Below are 25,515 nucleotides of genomic sequence, written 5' to 3' on the forward strand. Positions count from 1 at the left end.
TACCTGGTGGATAGGTGAAAATCACTCATAACGCAATATAACCGGACTACCCCTTTAACTAAGTGGTTCTTAATTTATTTTTTATTTTTTTCAGTTTCTGTTTATCAAAAAGTCTAAGAACCTGAAAGAAATAGCTGTGTTGTGTACTAAGGTCACGTGATTGTATCTGTCCAATGGCAGTGGCTACGGGAAAAAAAGTGTGACAGTAACGTGAAGCCATTGGACTATGCCGTCACCCCGGAGCATGGGGACCATGAAAAATTTCAATGGGAAGTCATTTTTTTTTTAAACCCCATATTTCTTGCAGGTTCCTGATGTTTTTGAAAAACAGACAAAAATCACAATAACCCATGGGCGGGTTTGATCATTTCTTGCTTACGCTCGCCTCTAAATCTACAAAAGGCGTACTAGGAATGTACAAGGAAATGCAGGATATTTGTCACAGGGCACAAGAGTGACCAGCCGCAGACTCTACGCTGCAAAAACATAACCCACACAGCAGCAATAAATACGGACACCGACGGGGCAGGAGATTCACAGGTAGCTGGGGATCATGCTGAGTGTCAGGCCTGCTCGCTTGGTATGTGCACGTGGTGAGCGGAGACCCGCGCCCGACCGTTCCACTCAGAAAGGATGCCATCTTGAAATATCAGATTCTTTGAAGGCAGGGGAACTCCAATGTCTGACGAGCCCGCCTGTGCCAGGACGTTGGAGATGCCAGTCTCAAACATGTTTTCACCTGCAGAGTTGCTTTCCTATAAAAAGATCGGCGAGATGGTGACAAAAGAAATGTAACGCCTTCACTGGGGAGGGGGGTCTTGGCACTGGGACCCCCTACGGATCGCATGGGTTTACAATATAAATACAAATAAATGTTACCTGGAATGATTGAACAAAGCTGAGAACCTGGAGGGAAAGTTTCCGGCTGGAGTGAAGGAGATGTTGAAGACTATGGGAGGAAAGTGAGAAGAGAGAGAATGACCGGTCAGTAGGGACTTCCTTCGCAGATTGGGATCTAATCCTAACCTGTTTTGTGGAGCCATATCAGTTACCTATAGGACTAGGGCCTGAATATGGAGGCAATGTCATCCACCTTTCTATATCTACACACATTCCATATGTAACAGTACTGGGCAGCACGGTGGCTCAGTGGTTAGCACTGGTGCCTTGCAGCGCTGGGGTAGTGGGTTTAAATTTGACCAAGGACAACATCTGGATGGAGTTTGCACGTTCTCCCCGTGTTTGTGTGGGTTTGTATGCACAATGAAACAGATGGCGCCAGTGACAGTATTACGGTATGTGTGTACACAGTGATACAGATGGCACCAGTTACGGTATGTGTGTACAATGATACAGATGGCGCCAGTTACGGTATGTGTGTACACAGTGATACAGATGGCGCCAGTTACGGTATGTGTGTACAATGATACAGATGGCGCCAGTTACGGTATGTGTGTACACAGTGATGCAGATGGCGCCAGTTACAGTATGTGTGTACACAGTGATGCAGATGGCGCCAGTTACGGTGTGTGTGTACACAGTGATGCAGATGGCGCCAGTTACGGTATGTGTGTACACAGTGATGCAGATGGTGGCAGTTACGGTATGCGTGTACACAGTGATGCAGATGGCGGCAGTTACGGTATGTGTGTACACAGTGATACAGATGGCGCCAGTTACGGTAGGTGTGTACACAGTGATACAGATGGCGCCAGTTACGGTAGGTGTGTACACAGTGATACAGATGGCGCCAGTTACGGTATGTGTGTACACAGTGATACAGATGGCGGCAGTTACGGTATGTGTGTACAATGAAACAGATGGCGCCAGTTACGGTATGTGTGTACACAGTGATACAGATGGTGCCAGTTACGGTATGTGTGTACACAGTGATACAGATGGCGCCAGTTACGGTATGTGTGTACACAGTGATACAGATGGCGGCAGTTACGGTATGTGTGTACACAGTGATACAGATGGTGCCAGTTACGGTATGTGTGTACACAGTGATACAGATGGCGGCAGTTACGGTATGTGTGTACACAGTGATACAGATGGTGCCAGTTACGGTATGTGTGTACACAGTGATACAGATGGCGCCAGTTACGGTATGTGTGTACACAGTGATACAGATGGCGCCAGTTACGGTATGTGTGTACACAGCGATACAGATGGCGCCAGTTACGGTATGTGTGTACACAGTGATACAGATGGCGCCAGTTACGGTATGTGTGTACACAGTGATACAGATGGCGGCAGTTACAGTATGTCTGTACAATGATACAGATGGTGTCCATCATACAGCAGGAGAAGGTTTGCAGTATAGAGGGCACTGTCACAGGACAGTGATGGCGGCTCTGGGGTGATCACCTCTCTTTTCCGCACAGTCCATGGGCAGCGATCTTTTTGCACACGGTCTGGTTGAGTTCGGAGCTGAACAGCGGGATTCCATAGCAAAGGTCCAGGGGCACCCAGTCTTTCTCCACTGCGGGTGCTGTAACATGCATTCAAGACATGAGATTAATGCAGTCTCCCTATACCATAGCAATGCAAAGCAAATCTAACTCAAATCCTCCAGGCCGGGCACGGATTCTGATGACATGCAGCTACCTAAACCAAAGAGGATGCCGACTGCGGGAGGTGTTAGTGCAGTAAACCGGTGGAGATCAATGAGTCTTCCACATTTTGCTTCTCCAGTCTTAATCAAAAACGGCTTTACATTTTTAATATCCTTTGAATTTCAATTTTTAATCATCTACAAGATCCCAGTTTTCTTTCAGTGAATGGATTAAATCTAGGGGCCAAAAGCTATATAGTCCCAAAACTTCTCACAGCTCTAAAGTAAATACACCAAAAGCGCAATCTGACCCGTTTGCTACAATGTATCAGCGCAGGTGAAATGTATCAGTCCAGAGTTCACACCGCTTAGCAGAGGACTGTCCAGATTTCGATACAATGGTAGCAAACTCTCAGATGTGAGAAGTATCCGATCTGCACTAGCTTCCCGCCAATGGATCTAAACTAGAACATTTCTATTCATTGGCAGCAAGCAGAAATTAAAAGGCTGAATTGAAAGTAAAAAAAGTATACGAGAACGTTTCATTATAAAACATCATTAGACAAAACCAGAAACCCTGAACTCTGATTTCACTAATAACTAGTGAACAATCAAAAAATCATTTGCATAGTTTAGGATGAATATGGCGGCCAGTAGGCTGTACAGGCACAAACGCATTATAGATTTAGGTCAGGGATGCCCAACCTCTGGCCCTCCAGCTGTTGCAAAACTACAACTCCCAGCATGCCCAGACAGCCTACAGCTATCAGTCTACAGCGTTGTAGTTTTGGGGTGGGGGCCGCAGGTTGAGCATCCTTGATTTAGGTCAGAAAATGTGAACGGCCACGTTGTATTTAGGTCTGACATTAATATAACACACATCTTCCTGACATAAAGCTCCAAATTCCTTGTATAGCTATAAAGTTACGTGATCAAATTCTGTCTACCTGCAGCCACCACTAGAGGGAGCTTACTGCATACAGTTCATACATTAAACCCAAGTATAAACTGTATACAGTTAGCGCCCTCTAAAGGTGTTTGCAGACAGCCAAAATTGTATTATTTAACTCTATGCAGGAGATTTGGAGCTCTGTATTAGAAAAACAAAGCGATATAATGTTCATGGAAGGCTATAATATTAGGCAACTTGTATCAGGCTGGATGGGACTATATTGAGGACTGTACCTTCGCCGACTTTCTGTCCTGGTTCCACTGCAAACTCTTCAACAACGAGCTCGAAAGACTCTGTGCTGCCGTCGACTTCAGAGGCGAGTGCTAAACAAGACTCATCTGTAAGACCAAAGAATGGTACATGAACCCTCTGCATGAGGGATGCCCAACCTGTGGCCCTCCAGCTGCTGCAATAGTTGGAGGCTGTCCAAGCATGCTGGGAGTTGTAGTTTTGCAACAGCTGGAGGGCCGCAGGTTGGGCATCCCTGCTCTGCATCATCATTATTTCACACTCTCCATGAGGAAAGATGTATTATACACTCAACAGGACCGGCAATCACTCTAAAAGGTGTCAGAAGTGAGCGGCCCTGCTATTTACCCCCTTATGGGTCAATTCTGACACCCTTAATAAATAAAATATGTATGTGTATATATTTCTGTTATATATATATTTGTGTCCACCAAATTTGCAAATCCTCTCTTCACATATTATGTAATGATTTTAAGTTCTTCTCTGTTCACATCTAAAGTTAAATCCTGATTCTTGTTACTGAAGAGCAATGCATTGTGGGAGCTCAGATCACAGTTTACATAGTTGAGAGCTAGGCCGTTATTGGCGAAAATTCTATAAAAAAAATAAAAAGATTGAACTAAAGTATCTTTATCAAATTTTGTTAATCTTAATAAAATCTACAATCTAATCCATAATCTTAAGGCCGAATGCACACGGCCGTGTTCCGCGGCCGAGAGCGGTCCGTGGTATGCCGGGCTGGATTCCTGTTCAGAGCAGGAGCGCACGGCGTCATTGGTTGCTATGACGCCGTGCACTTCATGCCGCCGCTGCACTACAGTAATACACTCGTATAGTGTATTACTGTACAGCAGTGGCGGCATGAAGCGCACGGCGTCATAGCAACCAATGACGCCGTGCGCGCCTGCTCTGAACAGGAATCCAGCCCGGCATACCACGGACCGCTGTCGGCCGCGGAACACGTCCGTGTGCATTCGGCCTAAATATCACAAAAATTATCATTTCATGATAACATCTGTTTCAGGAAAAGCTGCCATTGTTTATTTTTATCTAATTCCGCTCATTTTTGTAAAAAATAATAAAATAAAATTCCAGTGGAAAATCCTTGTTAAGTGGTAAAAGGGGTTGTCCAAGATCTAAAAAAAAAGTTATCGTTGAGCGTGCATGGGCTGAAAATTGAGGAATAAAATAATAAAAAACACTACTCACTGGTTGGAAGGTGCAGCACTGGAACACTTTTTTTTTATTTTTTTATTTACTACCCACACTTGGCCAACCCATCGTTTTTTTTATATTGGACAACCCCTTTAAGATTTATTTATATAAATCCTTCAATCCTTGTACAGAGAGAAGAGAGATGTTGATGCAAGAGTCAAGCGGTTACCTTTTTCGTCAGAGGCATCGCTCAGTCTCCTCTGGCTGACGTGATGGCTGCTGGGGTTCAGCATTGTGACGTACCCACAGAAATGCTCCAGATCCATCCTCTCCCTTAAGACTTGTAGAGCTTTGTGGACGCCCATATTGTGACTGGAGAACTCTGCAGACAGACAACGTGTTGGCATTTTATAGATGCCCTGAAAACACTGGGGGTCATTTATTAAGACCGGGGTCTAACCCCTTTAGCTGGCGGTGGATCCGCCAAAGTTTTGTAGAGGCGCCAACCTCTACATAACGTCGGCATATCCACTGCCGGTCTAATGGTAAGCCAGCTCCCGTCCCGCCGCGCGCCCTTTTTTTAGACCTGGTGTGTGCGTGGAAAAGTCGCAGATTGTAGCGCAAATAACCTGCGCCAGAAATACGCCTAATATAGGCAAATTTCTTATAGTAAATGACCCCCACTATTTCTAGCACAAAGGAGTCTAAAATACAAGTGATGGTCTCCTCCTTGCCCCAAGCTCTTTCCCCCATCCTGCATGCCAAGAGGATTCAAACTTACAGACATGATGAAAATGCAACAGAAAAGTCAGAGGGGGTGAGATTAAAGGGGTATTCCGACTGATACAAGTTATATCCTATTTGCGAGATAGGGAATAACTGTTAGATCGGTGGAGGTCCTACTGCAGGAACCACAGTCGTTTAATAAGAATGGGACCATGAACTAGACGGAGCAGCCGATACCACTCCGTTTCTATTACTGAAGCTCCCATAGCGATGAATGGAGCGGCAGTTGGGATATCTGACCTGCCGCTCTGTTCATTTCAGGGAGCTCCGTGGGGTACGGGATCCCCGTTCTCTTGATATTTGGGGGTCATGTGGATAGGGGATAACTTGTAAGAATGGAATAGCCCTTTAACTTCTGTGGCCCCTGACTGGCATTGAGGATGAATAGCGAGCCCAAATGGAGTAATCTAAAGGCAATGTATCCTTTTTAGCTCTAACATTAGGAAATACCTACTACAAAAACACAGCATCAGAGGCGAGATCTAATGTGGATATCAACATTGTCTTTTTATTCTCATGGAGACAGGGTGTCTGGCAGCGGTTTACTCCCTTCTTCCCATTCAGAACACATGCACGCCCAGTAGAGCCAAGCATGCAAGTGTGTGTGTGTCAACTGGTTGAGAATGTAAGACATGTCCACTAAGGTAAATCACTGCTGCACATCGGTATTATAGTATGCACATACAAATATCTTCTTACCTCCGCGCAGTTCTGATTCATCGAAGGGGAAAGGAATATGCGCGGTCTCTCCCATTCCATGCATCCCATGACCCTGGGCCGAAAGAAATATAAATGTACAATTAGCCAACTAAGGCTACGTTCAGACATGGCGGGCGTCAGTGCGGTTGCAGTACAATACACAGCAATGCAGTTTTACAAACATTTTTACAAAACATTTAAAGGGGTTCTCCAGGATTATATTAATGGCCTATCCTCAGGCTAGGTCATCAATATCAGATGGGCGGGGGTCTGACTACCAGCACTGTTGGAACAGGCTGCTGTGTTCACCATGCTGCTTATACATCCTCCATAATACAGTATTCTCCAAGAGCTCCCTCTAGTGGTGGCTGCAAGAAGCTAGGCACCTATTTAAAGTGACAGTGCAGCTCAAAAATGTTCTGCAAGTCAGGATCTAGAGGCCGATTATCTGCTATTTTCTTCTGATCTCACTCCATGGCTGCTTTCTAGCTTGGCTCCATTAAGGCAGAGCTGTGAACGGTGACTACAGATTAGCTGACGGATCTTTTTTTTTTTAGGGTCCTCATAAAACGGATCAGTCACCACTGACTTACATTGTTTTCACAGGTCAGTTTTTTTTTTTTTTACATTTTTATGGACAGACACAAAACTGAATGCTGCCAGAACGGAAGACATCCGTAACTTTCAGAGTAAACGGAAATGTTAATTAATAAAGGAAAAATAAACCCAGCGGACGTACCTGAATGAGAACAGCGGAGTGAGTGAGTGCATCATTCAGCATCACCAGGACATTAGACGTAGGGACCACGCCGGGATCATGTCCCCAAGACGTTATCAATAGCCGGTCATAGGCCTATAAAATACATCTGTTCAGATCAATCACATGACAGGAATTAGACAGGAAAAAGCGCCACAGGGGACGGACATTTGTGAGAGTCAGTGTCACCCACCAGAATGATGGACATAGCGGATATGGAGTCACATTCACACTGCTTACCAGGAAAACATCTGGTAACTTGCGGAGTCTGGTTCCCTTAGACAGTAAGAGGGATGGCGGCCCATCGCCAGAAATGTGGTATATGTAGAGCTTAAACCATATGGAGCTGACTTCAGGGATGGCCGGCCCAATGTGCTGCAAAAAAAATAAAAAATCTAAATAAGGCCCCAATCCCATGAAAATCCCCTGTACTGCTCTTCAAAGAAGAAGCATCTCTCAGAACATCTCTCAAGGCCGCAAATCCCAGGGACACAGACACGCGAAGCCTACCTGGGGTGTGCAGCTGCTGATCGGCCGGATCTCATTGGTGAGGGGCGCCATAGACACCAGAAGGGAGTAGTTTTTGTTTAAGACTCGACTGCAGGTGGCCGGGTCCAGACCGAGAAGACTTTCACATCTCAGCAGATCCAGTGGAAGACCTGCACTTACAAAACAGACATCTGCTGAAGGCCAAACATACACTAGGATATGCCATCAATGTCAAATAGGAATGGGTCCGAGACGTGGGACCTGCACCTATCTATCTCCAGCGTGAGCGGAGAGCAGCTGTGCCTGTGCGGCCACCCGCTGTTCACCACTATGGGTGTTCCTAGCGATATGCCATCAATGCCCGAGATGCGAAAACAATTTTTATAATAATTTTACGACACCTAAAATTTGGTGATAATTTTTATTTAAAAAATGGGTCATAACATGTTGACAATAAAAAATAACCATAACTCCGCCAATCGCCGCCGCTGCTCTGCACTTCCTGCAATGGCTCAACACAGGTGGAAAGGCCAGCTCAGCCAATCACCCCCAAGGCCGGCAGCTAGTGATTGGTAAAGGTTCCTTGTAATTTTCAACAGGTTCTGGCACCTTTTTATTTATTTTTTATTCAAAATTCTCCTAGGAAACTCTTTTAAAACTCTATGGCCCCCTTCAGACGAGCGAGTCCCACACTCTGGACTCGCAGTGCAAGAATGCAGCCGCTGCCATCCTGACCTCCCAGCACTGATAGGTCGCATAGCATTATATTGCTTTAAGATGCAGCATTATGTCCGTGTCCTCCAATACATTCCAGAACTGTAAGGGTTACACAGAACCATAAAGCAATATAATGCTATGTAACCCTGTCAGGACAGGAGCTGCTGTATACTCGCACTGCGAGGGACTCGCTCGTCTGAAAGGGGCCTAAAAGGGAATCGGTAACCAGCTTTATGGCGCCCTAAGGATAAATTCATTAGAGTTACCAGCCTGAGAAACTGCAAATTAACATCACCTCAAATAAGAGCCTCCATAAATGCTTTACAGAGATAGTACCGGACACATCTCATCTCAACTGTACAGAGAAGACTGCGAGAATCAGGTGTTTATGGTCCAGATGCTGCAAAGAAGCTACTATTGAGGAACAAGAAGAAGACTTGCTTGGGCCAAGAAACACAAGGATGGACATCACTCCAGTGGAAATCTGTACTTTGGTCAGATGAGTCCGCATTCGTTTTTTGGTCCCAACCACCATGTCTGTCCGAGACACAAAAAGTGAGCGGATGCTTTCTCCATGTGTGGGTCCCACTGTGAAGCATGGAGGAGGAGGTGTGATGGTGTGGCGGTGCTTGGCAGGTGACACTGTTGGTTATTTATTCAAACTTCAAGGAACACGTAGTGTGCAGCCATGTCATGACATCTGGTCTGTGCTTAATGGGACCATCATTTGTTTTTCAACAGGAAAATGACCCCATATTCACACCTCTGTGCTATGTAAGGGCTATTTGACCAAGAAGGAGCGGACGGAATGCTGTCTCAGAAGACATGGCCTCCACAATAATCCGACCCAAACCCAACTGAGAGGATTTGGGATCAGTTGGTTTGCATTGTGAAAGACTAATGTATTGCGAAGGAACAGCAGCCCGGGAACTCCTTCAAGACCCTTCCAGGAGAGACCACCTCATGAAGCTGATTGACAGAATGGCAACTGTGTACAAAGCGGTCACCAAGGCAAAAGGGGGCGACTGTGAATAATCTAAACTATAAAACATATTGTGGTTTAACACTTTATTGTTAGTACGGGATTCCCTGTGAATTATTTTATTGTTTTCACGTCTTCAATATGAATGTACAATGTAGAAGAAGAAGAAAAAAAAAAAAACACACGTGCTAAATTGAATTTTTTTTTCTATTTTTACACTATATACTCTGTCTCTATCTATCTATATATATATAATTTTTTTTAAATGAAACTTTATCTAGCTTAATGTACTTTCTGTCCGGCTAATGGACTAAATGTGGCAGTCCTCTCCCTCTGTGAAACTCTTTATGTGCTACTATTAACAGTGTTCTCTAGGGGGTTAACTAAGCCCTGCTCATGGCATGGCACTGAGACGATGGCATAAATGGCGGCAGCGGGAAGAAGGATAGACAATGCAGGGTCGCCTGCACTCTGGAAAGTATTCCCCGAATGTCCATGTGTATATTCCTATACGCCGAGGAATCAATAGTTCTAAAATCCTGATAATTAGGCATCAGTGGACCAGACCATACTAACAGAATTTTACTGCATTGTCATGAACAGATAAGACCAGGTGCGTTTTCTTACCTGTACTGGACTGTTCGGAAAGCGTAATAAGTTCCTTGTTGTGACGCAGGAACAGGATGGTATTTCGTAAAGTGAGTGCATGATCAAAGTACCTCTGAGCCTCTCCTTCCCCTGTGCTTTGTACCTGCAAGGGACAGACAACGACATTATCTACCGTCCAAGGCAAGCAGCTAAGGCCTCATGCACACAGACGTTGCTCTTTGCAATCTGCAGTCCCCAATGCACGGGCACTATCCGTGCGGCTGCCTGCGACAGATCCAGACCCATTAAACTTGAATTTGTCCGTGGTGTGTATGCACCGCAAAAAATTAGGACAAGTTCTATTATTTTGCCGCACGGAGAGGAACACGTGATGCTTCCATGCCTCCGTTCCACACTGCACCTTCTAGATTGCGGACTCATATTGCGGACCTGCTGTTTGCATGAAGCAATACGGGCCACGGCCGGCAACGATAATGTGCATGAGGCCTTAAGGAGAGGTCGCCAACAGATAAAAAATAGTCTGCCATTTTGTGTATGAAGCTCCTGTGTGTATCTATGTGTCACTATGGTTAGAGGGGTTGTCCAAGATAATAAAAAAATTCGAGTAATTCCCCGATATGATGTAAAACTAAAAAAAGAATTACATACTTTTTCCTTTCTCCTGCACCGTTGGGCTGGTCCTCCTCCTGCGGTCTGTTTACAGGCTGCAGTAATGATGTGCAGATATACAGCGTGTGACCGCTGCAGCCATATACCTGCATATCACTTGGTCACTTGAATTTTTTAATTATTAAAGGGAATGTTTTATCAGAAAATGACCTATTGTTTAACACGTAGGTTACGAGCGCCGTACATGTATGGCGCTGGAAAGTTGGTCAGAAATCCTAGCCCCGTAAAGGTACGGTGCTGTGTACACCCGGTCCCTGAGCGGTGACCGGGGTACGACGGCTGCTCTGCACAGAAGGCAGCCATCTTTCTTACGGGTACAGGGAGGTGATACAGGGGGTTGTACAAGGGGTGACTGGTGCTGAACTAGTCAGAACCAGTCTCCCCCGAGGTCAGGCAGGGGACACCAGTGTTTGGTGTCCCCTGCCAGCACTGCGATTGGCTAGAACAACGCTCCACCCAATAAAATAAAAATATGTTAAGACTTCCTGTCTTTTGAGAGCAGCTAGATGGGCCATAGACACAATGGACAGGCGTTGGCTCATTGACTTCTACGGGAGAGGTTTTTGGGCATGCTCTGTGACCTGCTGTGCAGAGGTCAGGAGGGAGGAGATGAGCTGTGAGATCACCTATTGTGAATGGTGGATCCTGTGTTATCTATATAGAGGTGTTACCTGTCATTGTAATTCTACCTGTGATGATAATGGTCATAACGACAGAACAGGAAGTTATGACCTATTATTAGGCCTAGTGGCCAGTCTGAAAACTGCAGGATTATAGATATATTTTTTTTTTATATAGATCGTGACATGGAAAGATTTATAAAAAAATAAATAAAAAAAAACACACCAAGAATTAAAACGTGATTATTAAACAATAGGTCGCTTTCTGATGACACATTCCCGGTGTCGTCTGACCCTACAGTCGTGTTCTACTCTCTTCCATCAGCTCTTCCTACGCAGGGTTGGCTTGTAGTCTGCAATCATGGAGACACATACTAGTGCATCTCAATAAATTACAATATCATCAAAAAGTTAATTTACTTCAGTAATTCAATTCAAAGGGTGAACTTCATATATTCTATTGATTTATTACACACATAGGGCTCTGTTTCAAGTGTTTGAAGATTATGGCTTACTGCTAATGAAAAAATATTTCAATTTATTGAACAGGAAGGACAGCTTGTTATTACACCAGCTCACTGCTGCGGTTGCGACGGCGAGCAGGTAAACAGTGAAGAGAAGGCAGAGCTCACTCTTAAAACAGCAGATAGGCAAGGGGTGTCAGGAGTCGGCCCCCCGACGATCTGATATTGATTACCTATCCTGAGGATAGGTCGTCAATATAGATAAAGCGGACAACCCCTTTAAGCATGACTACTCAATGCAGTGGAGCAATGAAAAGAGTTGGTCGTAAAATATGCACACACTTTAAATGTGTTTCTATTGGGTTTAATAAATATTCGATATTAGATCGTGAACAAACAAAGCATAATGGTCAGCAGACGGAGGCTCTGGATAATGATTTTGCTAACGGTCGGATTAGCCATATACAGTAAGCAGCGCACCTTTTCTAGTTCCACAAGGAAACTGTCTAGAGTCTCATCTGACAACTTGCCCACTTCAAACATGGTTACCGCGTGGCTCTTTAGGTTCTGTAACACAAGAGGAAAGTCAGCGGATCAGTAAAGAGGAAAATGACACAAAATGTTGTGCAAAACGTACATGAGTGAAATGCGAGTAATTAAAAATGTCTATACCCGTAATGTAGGTCCCACCAGAGTAAATACATCCATAGGACGTGTCCGTTACATGCCATCAAAATACAATACAATTAGGGTTCATTTACACGACCGTATCTGTTTTGTGGTCCGCAAATCGTTGATCTGCAGAATACAGATGCGATCCGTATGCACTTTTTGCGGGCCCTATTGAAAAAAAATGCCTATTGAAAAGGACATGTTCTATCATTGGCAGAGCAGGCGCATTACACACGAATGACATCTGTGTGCTGTCCGAATTTTTTTTACAGCTCCACAGAAATGAATCGGTCCACGTGCGATCTGCAAAAAAATACAATGGACGGAAAATACGGTCATGTGAATGCATCTTTAAAAGGATATTCCAGATTCCCCCAACTCCACAAAATAAAAAAGGAAGTCACATGATTATGTCACGTGACCGCATGGACCAGATATCACAAGGACGGCTCTTCTCAGCACACATAGCATTTACACTGTACGCTGCACATGAAGTGGGATCTATATGGGTAATGAACTAAGGCTAGTTTCACACTAGCAGCAGGGGAGTCCGGCGGGTTGTTCCGGTGGATGAACAGCCTGTTGGATCCATCCTGCCGCTAGTTCACGTGTGCCCCCGGACTGCCGCTCCCTCCCCGTTGACTATAATGAGGACGGGGTCAGAGTTCCGGCGGCAGAACGGCAGAGCACGGCGAGAGGCAGCCGGACTAAAAGTACTGCATGTCGTAGTTTTAGTCCGGCTGTCTCTCTGTTGTGCCATGCTGCCGCTGGAACTCCGCCCCCATTATAGTCAATCGGGACGGAGCGGCAGTGTGGGGACACACGTGAACTAGCGGCAGGACGGATCCAACAGGCTGTTCACCCGCCAGAACAGCCTGCCGGAGTCCGCTGCCGCTAATGTAAAAGTACCCTTATTTTAGGGTGGTTTATTGGGGGAAGGCAATGGTTAGAAAGAAGCTTTCAAAGGTCTGCAGCAAAGAAGGCCCGGGATACCTCTGACTGTACCTGGGTAAGAAAATATCATCATAGTAATCAAAAGAAATGTGGCTCCATAGTAAGAAATGAGTGCATCAACTAAGCTCTAGTGAAGCAAATTTTCAGTTTCCCTCATCTTCCATTGATGTATCAGCCGGCGGAGGGGCTGGGTGACACATCAACACGCAGCATAGAACGTAAACCTTACCGGTGATAAATTACCCATCATGAGGAAGGCTGTGAGAGTGGAATCGAACAAGAAGGCGATGCGCTTGGTGTGACCGCTCGTTAGGTTCAGGCTGCTCACGCTGGAGGTCTCTGCTAATAAAGAAGGGAACAAGATCATTTGGTAAAACCGCAGGATAAACCTAGAGTGATGTTGAGCTTTCCCCATGGGAACAAAATGATCAGAAGTTATCCATCTTTTACTAGAACCGTATCACTGTTTATCTAAGTTAGGCTACTTTCACACTCGCGTTTGGTGCGGATCCGTCATGGATCTGCACAGACGGATCCGCGTTTGTATTATCTTTAACATTGCCAAAACAGATCCGTCTTGAACACTATTGAAAGTCAATGGAGGACGGATCCATTTTCTATTGTGCCGTTTGGCTCAGTTTCGTCAGACAGACATCAAAAGGCTGCAAGCAGCGTTTTTGTGTCCGCCTCCAGAGCGGAACGGAGGCAAACTGATGCATTCTGAGCGGATCCTTTTCCATTCAGAATGCATTAGGGCAAAATTGATTAATTTTGGACCAATTGTGAGAGCCCTGAACGAATCTCACAAACGGAAAGCCAAAATGCCAGTGTGAAAGTAGCCTTAAGAAACTATCTAATATATGGGTTACAATTCCTTCAAGTTCTTGGCCTGATGGAGTGGCGGCCGCGGGTGTTCTCTGCTGCTCCATTCATTCTCTATAGGGCTCCTGGAAATAGTCAAGCGCTGTACTCGGCTATCTCTAGGCACAACCATTATAAACCCGGGGGGGCGCAGGTTTACAGAGGTGGTCCTAAGCAGGGCAAAGAGGGAACACAACTACCTTTTATCTATAAGGCAGGATTACCTGCGTCTTCCTGGCTGTTCGTGTCGGTGTCAGTAGCTGAAGAAGCCAAATCTTGCACAGGACTCTTGCTTTCCGTGCTCTCCCAGGAGAGAAGCATTTTCTGGGGATCCAGGGTACCCCTGCACATCAGAGAGCCCACATATCAGTACAGAATAAGAAGGTTCAGGATAGCTTCACTCCATAACATGCTCTTTTTGAGAACCCTAATTTATGGACACAACAGTGTGTGATACTTTGATTTTCTATTACAGCATTCCTAATCCGCTGCTTCCTTTCACTTGGCATTAAAGGGGTTTAAAAAATTACCGGAGAGCAGGTGATTATATGAATCAAAGAAAAAAAAAACTCACGCACCTTTCAAAGGTCCTGCAGCTTCCCAGCATCACGGCACACGAGCACTGAGGCCAATGGCTGGCTGCAGCAGTACATGAACAAGAAACAGAACATGACTGCTGGCGGTACGACAAGGATCCAGGGGACACTTAAAAGGTGGGTGAGGATTATTTCATACATCCCTCTGCTCTCTGGTGATCTTTAAAACCCTTTTTAAAGAGCATCTGTAAGCAGGATCAACCCTATTAAACCAGACAATGCTGAATGTAATGAGATATTTCCCTTAGTAATCCATTGATTCATTCTGGGAAAAAAAGTACTTTCAATCCATTTGCAATCCAGTGCACCTAATGTGGGCCCTAGTCACTCTGCCCGCTCTTCCTAAAGCAGGGTGCACAGAGTGGCTTTGGTGCATATAGATTAAAAGTACGGTTTCTCCAGAATGAAGCAACTGATGTGCATAAGAAAGGAATGCTTTTAAGCTAGCAGGGTCAGCTCTGTCAGGCGGGCTGATTCTACAGACCGATGCTCTTTAAATTCTTGTATGTCTGCAGTCACCACTAGAGGGAGCTCATTACAAACAGATTTACATAGATCCCTCTAGCGGTGGTTGCAGGGAGACATCATTTTACCACTTCGCTCTTTGCTTGTGTGAAGGAAACCAAAGCTCTGACAGATATAAAATATATTCTAAAATTCATCAGCACAAATTTGGACCTAAATTGAAATTGTTGGCATTCCCCTTCAGTCCAAACTGGCAATGGCTCAGGCCTATTTAAATCAATGGGGCTGAGCTGCAACACGAGGAAACCCATGGACAAGGAGGGGGGACGGTAATAGTAGATTATTTTTTTCTTCTAATCCTGGACAATCCCTAATGTAACTTTCCGAAACAATTAGATTCTCCCACCGCGCAAGAAACCAGCCACGGTCCAGACTTCTGAAGGTTGAAGTCTTTACTGCAGACACACGGAAAGTTTTCATCTGTTTGGGGATTTCAGGCATCTCCGATAAGACGACCTCCATCCGTGGCTGCAGACCAAACGCCCCCTAGGATTCCAGTATACATTTTGATGAGCCCCATCTAGAGTTGTGCCTACAGGTGGCACAACCGCTCACGGTGAGCCGTATCCTGGAATCAATACTCATCTGATTTACACGGTATTACCCTAGGGTGCGCCTTTCTGTTTAGCAGCACAAATATCGCCTGTGGATCTAATCCCTAATATAACGCCATCTCGGGCCACAGTAAACAGCAGCACTGTACAGCTTAGGCCTGAGAATACTTACTTGAGCCGGTTTACAGAAGGGGCATTCCTCCACGACGGGTGCAGCTGATCGGGATTAATCACCTGTCCCTTTTTAATTGCAAACCCCAAGCGGCAATACATGGACACTGCGTTCTGGAGAGAGACACACAAAAAAAAAAATCTATGTATTTCACGCATCTGTTAGAAAATGATACTTTTCATTCATCAGAATTTCATGTCTTGCTCTATTTTGATGAACGCCACAGAAATGAATAGAAACCATTAGAGGAAGCAATTGTTCTTTTAACACCCAGTGGGCCATCTTGTGGCTGTGTCTACATCAGAAGAGCCTAATCCGTGCAGGCACAGGGGGGGGCGACTAATTACATAACATACTTATTGAGAGAGGTGCTAAGAAAATGCAGATATGTGACTTGTGGGCACCTGTAAACTCCGCTCCATAGCTATAAAGCAGGCATCGTCAAACTGCGGCCCTCCAGCTGTTGTAAAACTACAACTCCCACAATGCCCTGCTGTAGGCCGATACCTGTAGGCTGTTCGGGCATGCTGGGAGTTGTAGTTTTGCAACAGCTGGAGGGCCGCAGTTTGACGATGCCTGCTATAAAGTGTCTGACAACAGTTGTGACAACATCTGCCCAGCTGCAGTAAGAAGAGCAGCTCTGGAGCACAAGCTGTTGATGTAATCCGACTAGGAGGACAGATAACGCCACCTGGGCTTAATGCGTAGGCTACAGTTCTCAGTACCTTTACTAAAGACAAGTCGATCTCCAATACATTTGCAAGCTGTAGAAAGAAGAAAAAAAATCAGTAAGACAGATACAAGCTTGGATAATGCTAATGTCTGAACACTACACTTAGGTTTCTATGGCGGTCTTAGTTTTGGTCTGCAGCCAGAATACAAGTCTATTATGTGGTCTGTTAGAAAGGTTTCACTGTCGATTGGTTTTCTGGTTGTATGCAAATAAAGATCAATAAATGTGAGAGAGTTTCTAAAGCTACTTTCACACTTGAGGATCTCAATACCGGAAAAAACGTTACCGTTTTGTCCCTTTGTCCCCATGCATTCTGAATAGAGAGAGATCCGTTCAGGATGTCTTCCGTTCCGGCAGCATTCTGTTTTGTGATCGGACAGAAAACCGCTGCAAGCTGCGGTTTTGTGTCCGGTCATAAAAACGGAAAAGAACAGATCCAGCACTGAAAACAATGTAAGTCAATGGTGATGAATCCATTTTTTTTGGAGCCTGAAAAATCGGATCCGTCTCTTATCTACTTCCAATGTATTTAGTGATGGATTTGTTTTTTTCCTGTTTGGATTTCTCACAACCGCATCCTAACGGAACAGATGCCTCCTGATGTGCAAAATCAAAACGGATCCGTTTAATTTCAGCATTGAGATCCTCTGACGGATCTCAAGACCGGAATTAACAACGCAAGTGTGAAAGTAGCCTTACATTTCTCAATACTTGAAAACTCCCGGCTTGCTGTCAGTGAATAGGGGCACTCTTGTTTACAAGGAGGAGCTGATCATCCAATACTTCTCACAGCTGAGAGCTTGCTGAGTTGATAGGGTAATCGCTGCGGCTGTGCTGCAGATTTCACCCTCTGCAATGCAACGGGTGAAAAGCCGAAACACAAATTCCCATGCCATGGATTTACAATCAGATCTCAAGGTTATGAGCAGATCTCATTGTATGTCCCACAGCAGGTGGATAAGACTTTTAGAAATACCACTTTACAGGGCCAGTATTATGTATCATGCAATTTCCCTGTGAAAACTCGCCCTATGTGACTATACCTTAATTAAAGGGGTTGTCCAGCTTTTTTTTTTTTTTTTTTTTTTTTTTTTTGCACCCCAGCCTGGAATACCCGTGGAGAAATCCATACTCGCATGTGCTTCCACGCTACTCCATTCTGACTCCCTGGGTCTCTCCACTGGTCATCCAGCCTCAGTGGTTATGTCCTCACATCAATGCTGTGCCTTGTGCTGCTTGAGGACACGTCACTGCTGAAGCCAGTAATTGGCTGCAGCAGTGCAGGAGACCCCGTCTGCGTGGAAGTTGACAGATGGGACTTGAAGACCAGTTATGAATACTGCTTGCGAGACCCCGGGCAAAATGACTTACAGCTTTCTGCTCAGCAGCCGCCAAAAGGGAACTGTAGTGTTCCCCATGGCCATAAAATCCTGGACAGTTTCCTAACTTACCTCTGCCACGTTGGTGTGCTCATCTATAGAGACAAATATCTTGTACAGCAGGGTCTCAAAGTAGTCTCCTTGTAGCCGGTTCATCACAAAACCTTCCAGGGGAGGCACTGAGAATTACAAAGTTTTTTTTATTTTATATTTTTATATATTTGCTGCCAGTAACAGGCAATTAATACCCTCAATAATGGCTCAAATATAATACGATTAGATGGATCACTAAATAATACCATGGCAGGAAGATACTCAAATGAAAAGCTCATTCCCAGATCTCAAAATACTCGGGCCTCCCTGATGTTGGATTTCCAAACCATTACGTTTCGCTGTTAGGGATTTGTCGCTCAGCTTTCCTGAAAATCCTAAATAATGGAATAGTTAGACATGGCACGTACCTGCTATGCAGCTGTCATCTGAGATTGGTACATCCAGATATATAAAGCCTTTATTATAAAGGCCTAAAAGAGAAAAATCCATGTTACAGACCAATTGAAAAAAAATAAAATTGGAATAAAGCAGACAGTATTGATAAAGTAATGACGTGGTATCTCTGGGACTATGCCATCACCCTATGATCAGTGGGGGGCCCAGTCACTGCTTTTCGCTTACGGTGATCCCCTGACCACTCACTGTGACAAGGAACTACAGTAAGTGACCGGGGCCAGCGGTACAATCCCATGATGACCTGGGAGCGCTGCTGTGCAAGGAAATACAGTGAAGGGGAAAGAGATAAATTAAGGCTCTTTCACACCTGCGTTATTGTCTTCCGGCATAGAGTTCCGTCGTCGGGGCTCTATGCCGGAAGAATCCTGATCAGTTTTATCCTAATGCATTCTGAATGGAGTGAAATCCGTTCAGGATGCATCAGGATGTCTTCAGTTCCGGAACGGAACGTTTTTTGGCCGGAGAAAATACCGCAGCATGCTGCGCTTTTTACTCCGGCCAAAAATCCGGAAGACTTGCCGCAAGGCCGGATCCGGAATGAATACCCATTGAAAGGCATTGATCCGGACTTAAGCTAAACGTCGTTTCGGCGCATTGCCGGATCCGACGTTTAGCTTTTTTAGAGTGGTTACCATGGCTGCCGGGACGCTAAAGTCCTGGCAGCCATGGTAAAGTGTAGTGGGGAGCGGGGGAGCAGCATACTTACCAGCCGTGCGGCTCCCGGGGCGCTCCAGAGTGACGTCAGGGCGCCCCAAGCGCATGGATCACGTGATCGCATGGCACGTCATCCATGCGCATGGGGCGCTCTGACGTCACTTCTGGAGCGCCCCGGGAGCCGCACGGACTGTAAGTATACCGCTCCCCCGCTCCCCGCTCCTACTATGGCAACCAGGACTTTAATAGCGTCCTGGGTGCCATAGTAACACTGAACGCATTATGAAGACGGATCAGTCTTCAAATGCTTTCAGTACACTTGCGTGTAATTCCGGCAAGTGGAGTACACGCCGGATCCGGACAACGCAAGTGTGAAAGAGGCCTTAAGGCTGTGACAACCTCATTCTCAAGATCGGTGGGAGCCCCAGAGGTCGGATCCCTACTGATCGTAATGTGATGACAGGTCCTTGAGATATGATGGGAATATGTTATAAAAGGTCATTGAGTAGTGGAAAGACTATGGACACCATAGACATTTATATATCAGTGACTACTCTGCAATATTCATTCCTTCATTCATTTCCAGACCTTCCGATATTCAGTTTGTAACCTTCTCTTAGTTTTAGACTTTTCTCACACAATCACATCCATCCCAGTAATACCGTACATGCTGGACCTGCATGTCCAGGAGGCTGCTGTCTTCCACTGCAAACTGCCCAATGTCTACCGCCTGTGTGAGCCGCCCTCCTTGGATCCTCCTTCTCCTCCTTCCCCAAACATACATTGACCTGTACAAGCTCATGCTGCTATCTCTAAGGGCTCATGCGCACGGACCGTATGTCTTGGAGGGTATACGGTCGTGTGCATGAGCCCTAACACTGAGAAAAGGGCGGAGAAGAGCAGAGAGCCATCAGACATCGAAGCAGAACCCAGAGCGCTGATGACAGTAGGTCAGATTCAGCAGCACTAGCAGCTAGGTGAAGAACTTCCGCACATTCTGCAGAAGCAAAATGGTAGGAAATTTTTTAAAGAAGACTAAGAGGCCCATTTATTAAGAGCGACGTTTTAGAACCGGTCTTAAGACCTATACCTGGCGGTGGATACGCCGGAATTATGTAGAGGCGCTGCCTCATCCTCCTCTCTGCTCTGCTCGTCAGGGATTATGATCCTGAATACAGTTGATGAGATCTTCAGCTGAATCTCTGTGGGAATGAAGTTCATGAGGAGACATAAGTACAGAGAGGACGGACGGAAAGGAAATAGTGTGGTAATGTGGGGCTGTGGTAATGGAGACTGCACACAAGAGCTGCTGCTCATCAGCCACATCCCCATCTCCTCTCTGTACTTCATGTCTCCTCATGAACGCCATTCCTACAGAGATTCAGCTGAAGATCATATTAAACTGTATTCAGGATCATAATCCCTGCCAAAGCAAAGCAGAGAGGAGGCAGCTCTTTAGCTCAGTGTTCTGAAGTAACTTGTCCTCCTGTGTGATTAGGACAGGTTTTGTGTGTACTAGTAGGACGGTGGCCATTTTATTTCTCCTAATGATTGTTCCCCTAGACAAAAGAGACATTATAACTAATGAAAGGTATTTGGGAATATATTTAAGTATTTTCATCTTTTTAATTCCCAGAGAACCCCTTTATGCATTCCTGTTACTTACTATGGACAACATTGTGCTCCAGAGAACCTGCCAGCTGAGGCCCAGAATCAATAATTTTATCAATCATCTTCTTTTCCACATTGGTGCAAAGCTAAAGAGAAGAAAGGAAACGGAAACTCTTCACTAGAAGTCAATGAAATGATAAACGATAACTAGATGAAAATGATAATAGCACACCAGGAACATGCTATTTAAAAGAGGATGTTAAAGGGAACCTGTCACCAGGATTTTGGGTATAGAGCTGAGGACATGGGTTGCTAGATGGCCGCTAGCACATCCGCAATACCCAGTCCCCATAGCTCTGTGTGCTTTTATTGTGTAACAAAACTCATTTGATACATATGCAAATTAACCTGAGATGAGTCAGAGCTTGAAAATATGACTCTTCTCTGGTCACACAAGTAAGATATGACTCTTTTAAGTTAATTTGCATATGTATCAAATCGGGTTTTATTTACACAATAAAAGCACACAGAGCTATGGGGACTGGGTATTGCGGATGTGCTAGTGGCCATCTAGCAACCCATGTCCTCAGCTCTATACCCCAAATCCTGGTGACAGGTTCCCTTTAACCTAGAAATGGACAAGGGGAAAAAAGAACGCCTGTTCTGTAAACCACTGACACTGACTCCACACAAAGTCTATGGGACTAACAAGGATAAGGCTGCTTTCACATCTGCATTGTCCTTTCCTTTCTCCGTTATAGGAGCAGAAGAACAGAAAGGATGGATTTGGCACAACTGAGCCGGACAGAGCCTATGGACCCCATAGACCAGGGGTACTCAACTACTTGTTGTAAAGGTCCACATACCTGAGTCTGCTCGAAGGTCCAAGCTGAAAAAAAATAAAATTTAAGCAGGGACAACACCAGTGGCGTGAAGCACTGCATTTATTTTTTTAGCCATAAGTCCTCCTAATCTCCTTTCTGTCAACCAAACAGTAAGAATGGCCTTTCAGAGCCCCCTAACAATAATGATGCCCCTTAGTGCTTCTCAGACAGTGTGATATCCCTTAAGTGCCCCACAAAGTATGCTACCCCTAAGTGCCCCCTCACAGCAGGGCGATCCATTAGGTGCCCCTCGCACAGAATGAGTTCTTCTTAAAAGACCCCCCCACACACATACACACAAACAGTATGATGCACTCTTAAAGCTCCCCTCAGAAAGTGATGCCCCTCATATGTCCCCCCCCCCACAGTATGATGCCCCCTTAAGTAGACTTCACACAATATAATGCCCTGTTAAGTGGCCCCCAAATAGTGCTTCCCCCTCAAGTTCCCCCCACACAGTATGATGCCCCCTTGAGTAGCCCACACACAGTGATGTCCCCCTCATAGATTATGGCCCCCATAATAATTATACACCCTTTAGTGTCCCTCCCCACAAAGTTATGCCCAGCTCCCCACCCAGTTATGCTCCCATAGAGTTATGGACCTATAGACGCCCTCCCACAAAGTTATGCCCCCACAGTGCTGCCCCCTCAAGTGCCTCTACACATAGTGATGCCCCTTTAGGTGGCCCCCAAACACAGCGAGGCCCCCCTTATGGATTATGACTGCCACACACACAGTTATGCTTCCTTTAGTGGCACCCACACCATTATGCCACCTTAGATGTCCCCCTCAAAGGTTCATGCCCAATTAGATGCCCCCCTCCCTGCACACAGTTATGTCCCCTTTACTGGCCCCCACAGGGTTGTGCTGTGCCTCCGGTGTAAAAACTCACCTACCCCACGTTCTACTGATGAACAGAGCCGCTCTGCTCTGTGCTCTACTGTCTGTGCCTGAGCGCAGCAGGCGTGATGATGTCAGTACCTCGCACCTGCATGCGCTGGACTGCTGGCAGCACAGAATGGTGAATCAGGGCACTGACGGCTCCCAGCTTCACTATTCTATTCAAGTGGATCTGCGTCCTCAGGACTCAGATTGAGATGAATGCGTGATATGCAGGGGTCTGCACAGCTGGTAACCGCGGTCCGCCAGTTGCGTACCCCTGCCATAGACTATAATAGGATCTGTTAAGTTTCCGTGCAGCCAATGACTGGCTCAGCAGTGATGTGTCCCCAAGCAGCATGTGACCCAGCAGTTAAGTGACACTCGACCGCTAAAGCCAGTCATTGGTTGCAGCGGCACATGTGACCACGTCTGTACCCCAGCAGGAGGTAAAGAAGCTGGGTACCAAAAGATGCCAAACTGGAGCCAGGGCGAAGGACGCATGGCGGGAAGCAGATGTGTATGACACTTTCATTAGGTCATACACGTTGCAGTACATAACTACAAATAAAAGACTTCCCAGAATTTTTTATTTTTTTTTAAGGACTGTACATTGGAATTCTGGAGGGAAAAAAGTTACAAATGTTGCCACAAATTAACCTTTTTTTTCTTTTCTTTTTTTACATGTACTCGCCACTTCATTGTCAAGTTCCACTTCTAAAAGGTAAGTGGAACTTGACAAAAGGGAGTGTGGCTTCTCGCAGCCCGACAAATTTACTATTAGGGTACTTTCACACTTGCGGCAGGAGGGATCCAACACGCTGTTCACCATGTCGGATCCGTCCTGCGGCTATTTCGCCATGCCCGCGGACCGCCGCTCCGTCCCCATTGACTATAATGGGGACGGGGGAGGAGCTCCGGCGCAGCACGGCGGTGCACGGAGAAAGCCCGCCGGACTAAAATTACTGCATGTCAGGCTTTTTAGTCCGGCGGCTTTCTCCTAATCTATGGCAAAGCTGTGAGCTGGTACAGACTTGACTTTCTGGCACACGAGCAACTGGAGATCCACAATTTGCGGACCGCACATCACAGACACTATAATAGAAAATGCCTTTTCTGGTCCGCAAATGCGGACAAGAATAGGACATGTTCAATTTTTTTCAGGAACGGTAATGCAGATCCCGAAAAAAACGGATGCAGATACCGAAAATGCAGATTCGCATACATTCCAGCCCTATTGAAAGTGAATGGGTCCGCAAATTGCGGAACGAATGCGGACCCAAATTACGGACGTGTGAATGGCACACACCTCTAAGGTGCATTTTATTCCAGTGCACAAAATGTCAAGGCTTAATACATTTTCCCCTATGAACGGAGTGGCAACACGCATATGTGAGTGACCGAAACTCCTCTGTGAAACTCCTGTCCTGAGTGTTTGCTACAATGTATCAGTCGGGAGTCCAGAGCATTGCTTAGACTGGATACATTATAGCAGCAACTTAAACAACAAAATTTCTATTCACTGACAGCAAACATATGTTAAAAAAGGGCAGGGAACTGAAGTAGAAGAGAAGAGCTGGTGTGAAGTTCTGGGCTGGTACCTTGATGTCATCTTCAGTGATGTACCCGGACTGCACCACCCACCAGGCCTCCACTGTTATGTCCACTGGTTTCACTGGCAGTAAGTCACGGGCCGTTTTCCTTCGGAAAAATTTCTACGGAGGAAGAAAATGTCTGATGATTATCACCACGCAGTCAGAAAAGCGGTTTGCATCGACGCTTAGGCAATGTGGTGTCTTCATAGCAGGAGGCAGACATTTTACTCGACACTTGTTACTTTAGACTGGTGTTCCCATTTAAAGGGAATGTCACAAATTTCAATTGTTTGTCCTTTCACTGAAATGTTGTACCCATTTCTTTTTTTTTCTTAACTTGCCTGGGGGCAACCATATTGGACGCACACACATCCTTCCTGTGCGTTTCTGTACAGACAGTGCCACAGGTTGAAGGTGCTCTATGACAGCTGCAGTGGATAAGAGTTGAAGGGGTTATCCAGAACTTTCATATTGAAGGCCAAGTACCTGATGGAAGGGGGTGTGACACCCCACACACCAGTCAATCAGCTTTTCCAAAGCAGATCTGGCACTGGAACTACACAGATCTGCCCATTGTATAGTGGATGGAGCAGGTCACTGCAGCATTGCTCCAATTTACTTAAAGTACATGACACCCTCTTTCTAACAAAACCCCAACCAGCCCTGTACCTCACATGGATCCAGAGATCTCCCCATTCATTGATCTGCTAGATTTATATCAAGCTGACAGCTCAAGGGGAGTGTCTTTTCTGCTGCAGCTCTGGGGGCGTGTCCATGATCTCCCTATCACAGCTCAGGGGCGTGCCTATGCTCTCACCCTATCACAGCTAAGGGGGCGTGTCCATGCTCTCACCCTATCACAGCTCAGGAGGCAATTGAATGATGAAACTGAGCATGTGCGGCCTTTCAGTGACACGGACAAAGAAATAAGAAAAGGAAAAAAACAGCAGGTGGCGCTATACAGATGATACGGTTTATTGAATAACTCGGTGGCTGTGCTAAATTGTTAATTACATGCAATTACAAAAGAATTGAGATCCAGGTGCTGGTTTGAAAACTGTCGAATATTTTTCCTGGGACAACCCCTTTAAGTGGAGGTGGCACTGTAGTAACCAGCTCCATCCTCTACTCTGTCTAATAGAGGGTGCAGTGTATTTCCAGTGCCGGAAGGTATCACAAGCTGCCGATTGCACATGTAGAGGGTGTCGATTAGATGACCTATCCTGAG

At 45.7% G+C, this 25,515-nt stretch overlaps 1 protein-coding gene across 2 annotated transcripts in view; it reads right to left on the minus strand.

Annotated features, from left to right (window-relative positions):
• Positions 1 to 293: 293 nt before the first annotated feature.
• Positions 294 to 25,515, minus strand: part of FAM91A1 (family with sequence similarity 91 member A1) — a 44,080-nt gene continuing 18,858 nt past the window's right edge. Inside the window, exons 6-24 of one of the 2 annotated variants that reach the window (XM_044294008.1) lie at positions 24,294 to 24,407; positions 20,982 to 21,072; positions 18,613 to 18,675; positions 18,224 to 18,330; positions 16,765 to 16,803; positions 16,040 to 16,152; positions 14,417 to 14,535; positions 13,561 to 13,670; positions 12,186 to 12,272; positions 9,971 to 10,094; positions 7,666 to 7,814; positions 7,396 to 7,530; positions 7,138 to 7,251; positions 6,399 to 6,471; positions 5,143 to 5,295; positions 3,743 to 3,847; positions 2,371 to 2,494; positions 880 to 949; positions 294 to 755 (exon numbers count right to left, since the gene is read on the minus strand). In XM_044294008.1, coding sequence (XP_044149943.1) covers positions 564 to 755; positions 880 to 949; positions 2,371 to 2,494; positions 3,743 to 3,847; positions 5,143 to 5,295; positions 6,399 to 6,471; positions 7,138 to 7,251; positions 7,396 to 7,530; positions 7,666 to 7,814; positions 9,971 to 10,094; positions 12,186 to 12,272; positions 13,561 to 13,670; positions 14,417 to 14,535; positions 16,040 to 16,152; positions 16,765 to 16,803; positions 18,224 to 18,330; positions 18,613 to 18,675; positions 20,982 to 21,072; positions 24,294 to 24,407 — 2,082 coding nt within the window. In that variant the 3' untranslated portion in view covers positions 294 to 563. Of the gene's footprint in view, positions 756 to 879; positions 950 to 2,370; positions 2,495 to 3,742; positions 3,848 to 5,142; positions 5,296 to 6,398; positions 6,472 to 7,137; positions 7,252 to 7,395; positions 7,531 to 7,665; positions 7,815 to 9,970; positions 10,095 to 12,185; positions 12,273 to 13,560; positions 13,674 to 14,416; positions 14,536 to 16,039; positions 16,153 to 16,764; positions 16,804 to 18,223; positions 18,331 to 18,612; positions 18,676 to 20,981; positions 21,073 to 24,293; positions 24,408 to 25,515 lie in introns of both variants that reach the window. The other variant, XM_044294007.1, reaches the window with a different exon arrangement.

Source organism: Bufo gargarizans, chromosome 5 (assembly GCF_014858855.1).
Source record: "Bufo gargarizans isolate SCDJY-AF-19 chromosome 5, ASM1485885v1, whole genome shotgun sequence".
NCBI lineage: Eukaryota > Metazoa > Chordata > Amphibia > Anura > Bufonidae > Bufo > Bufo gargarizans.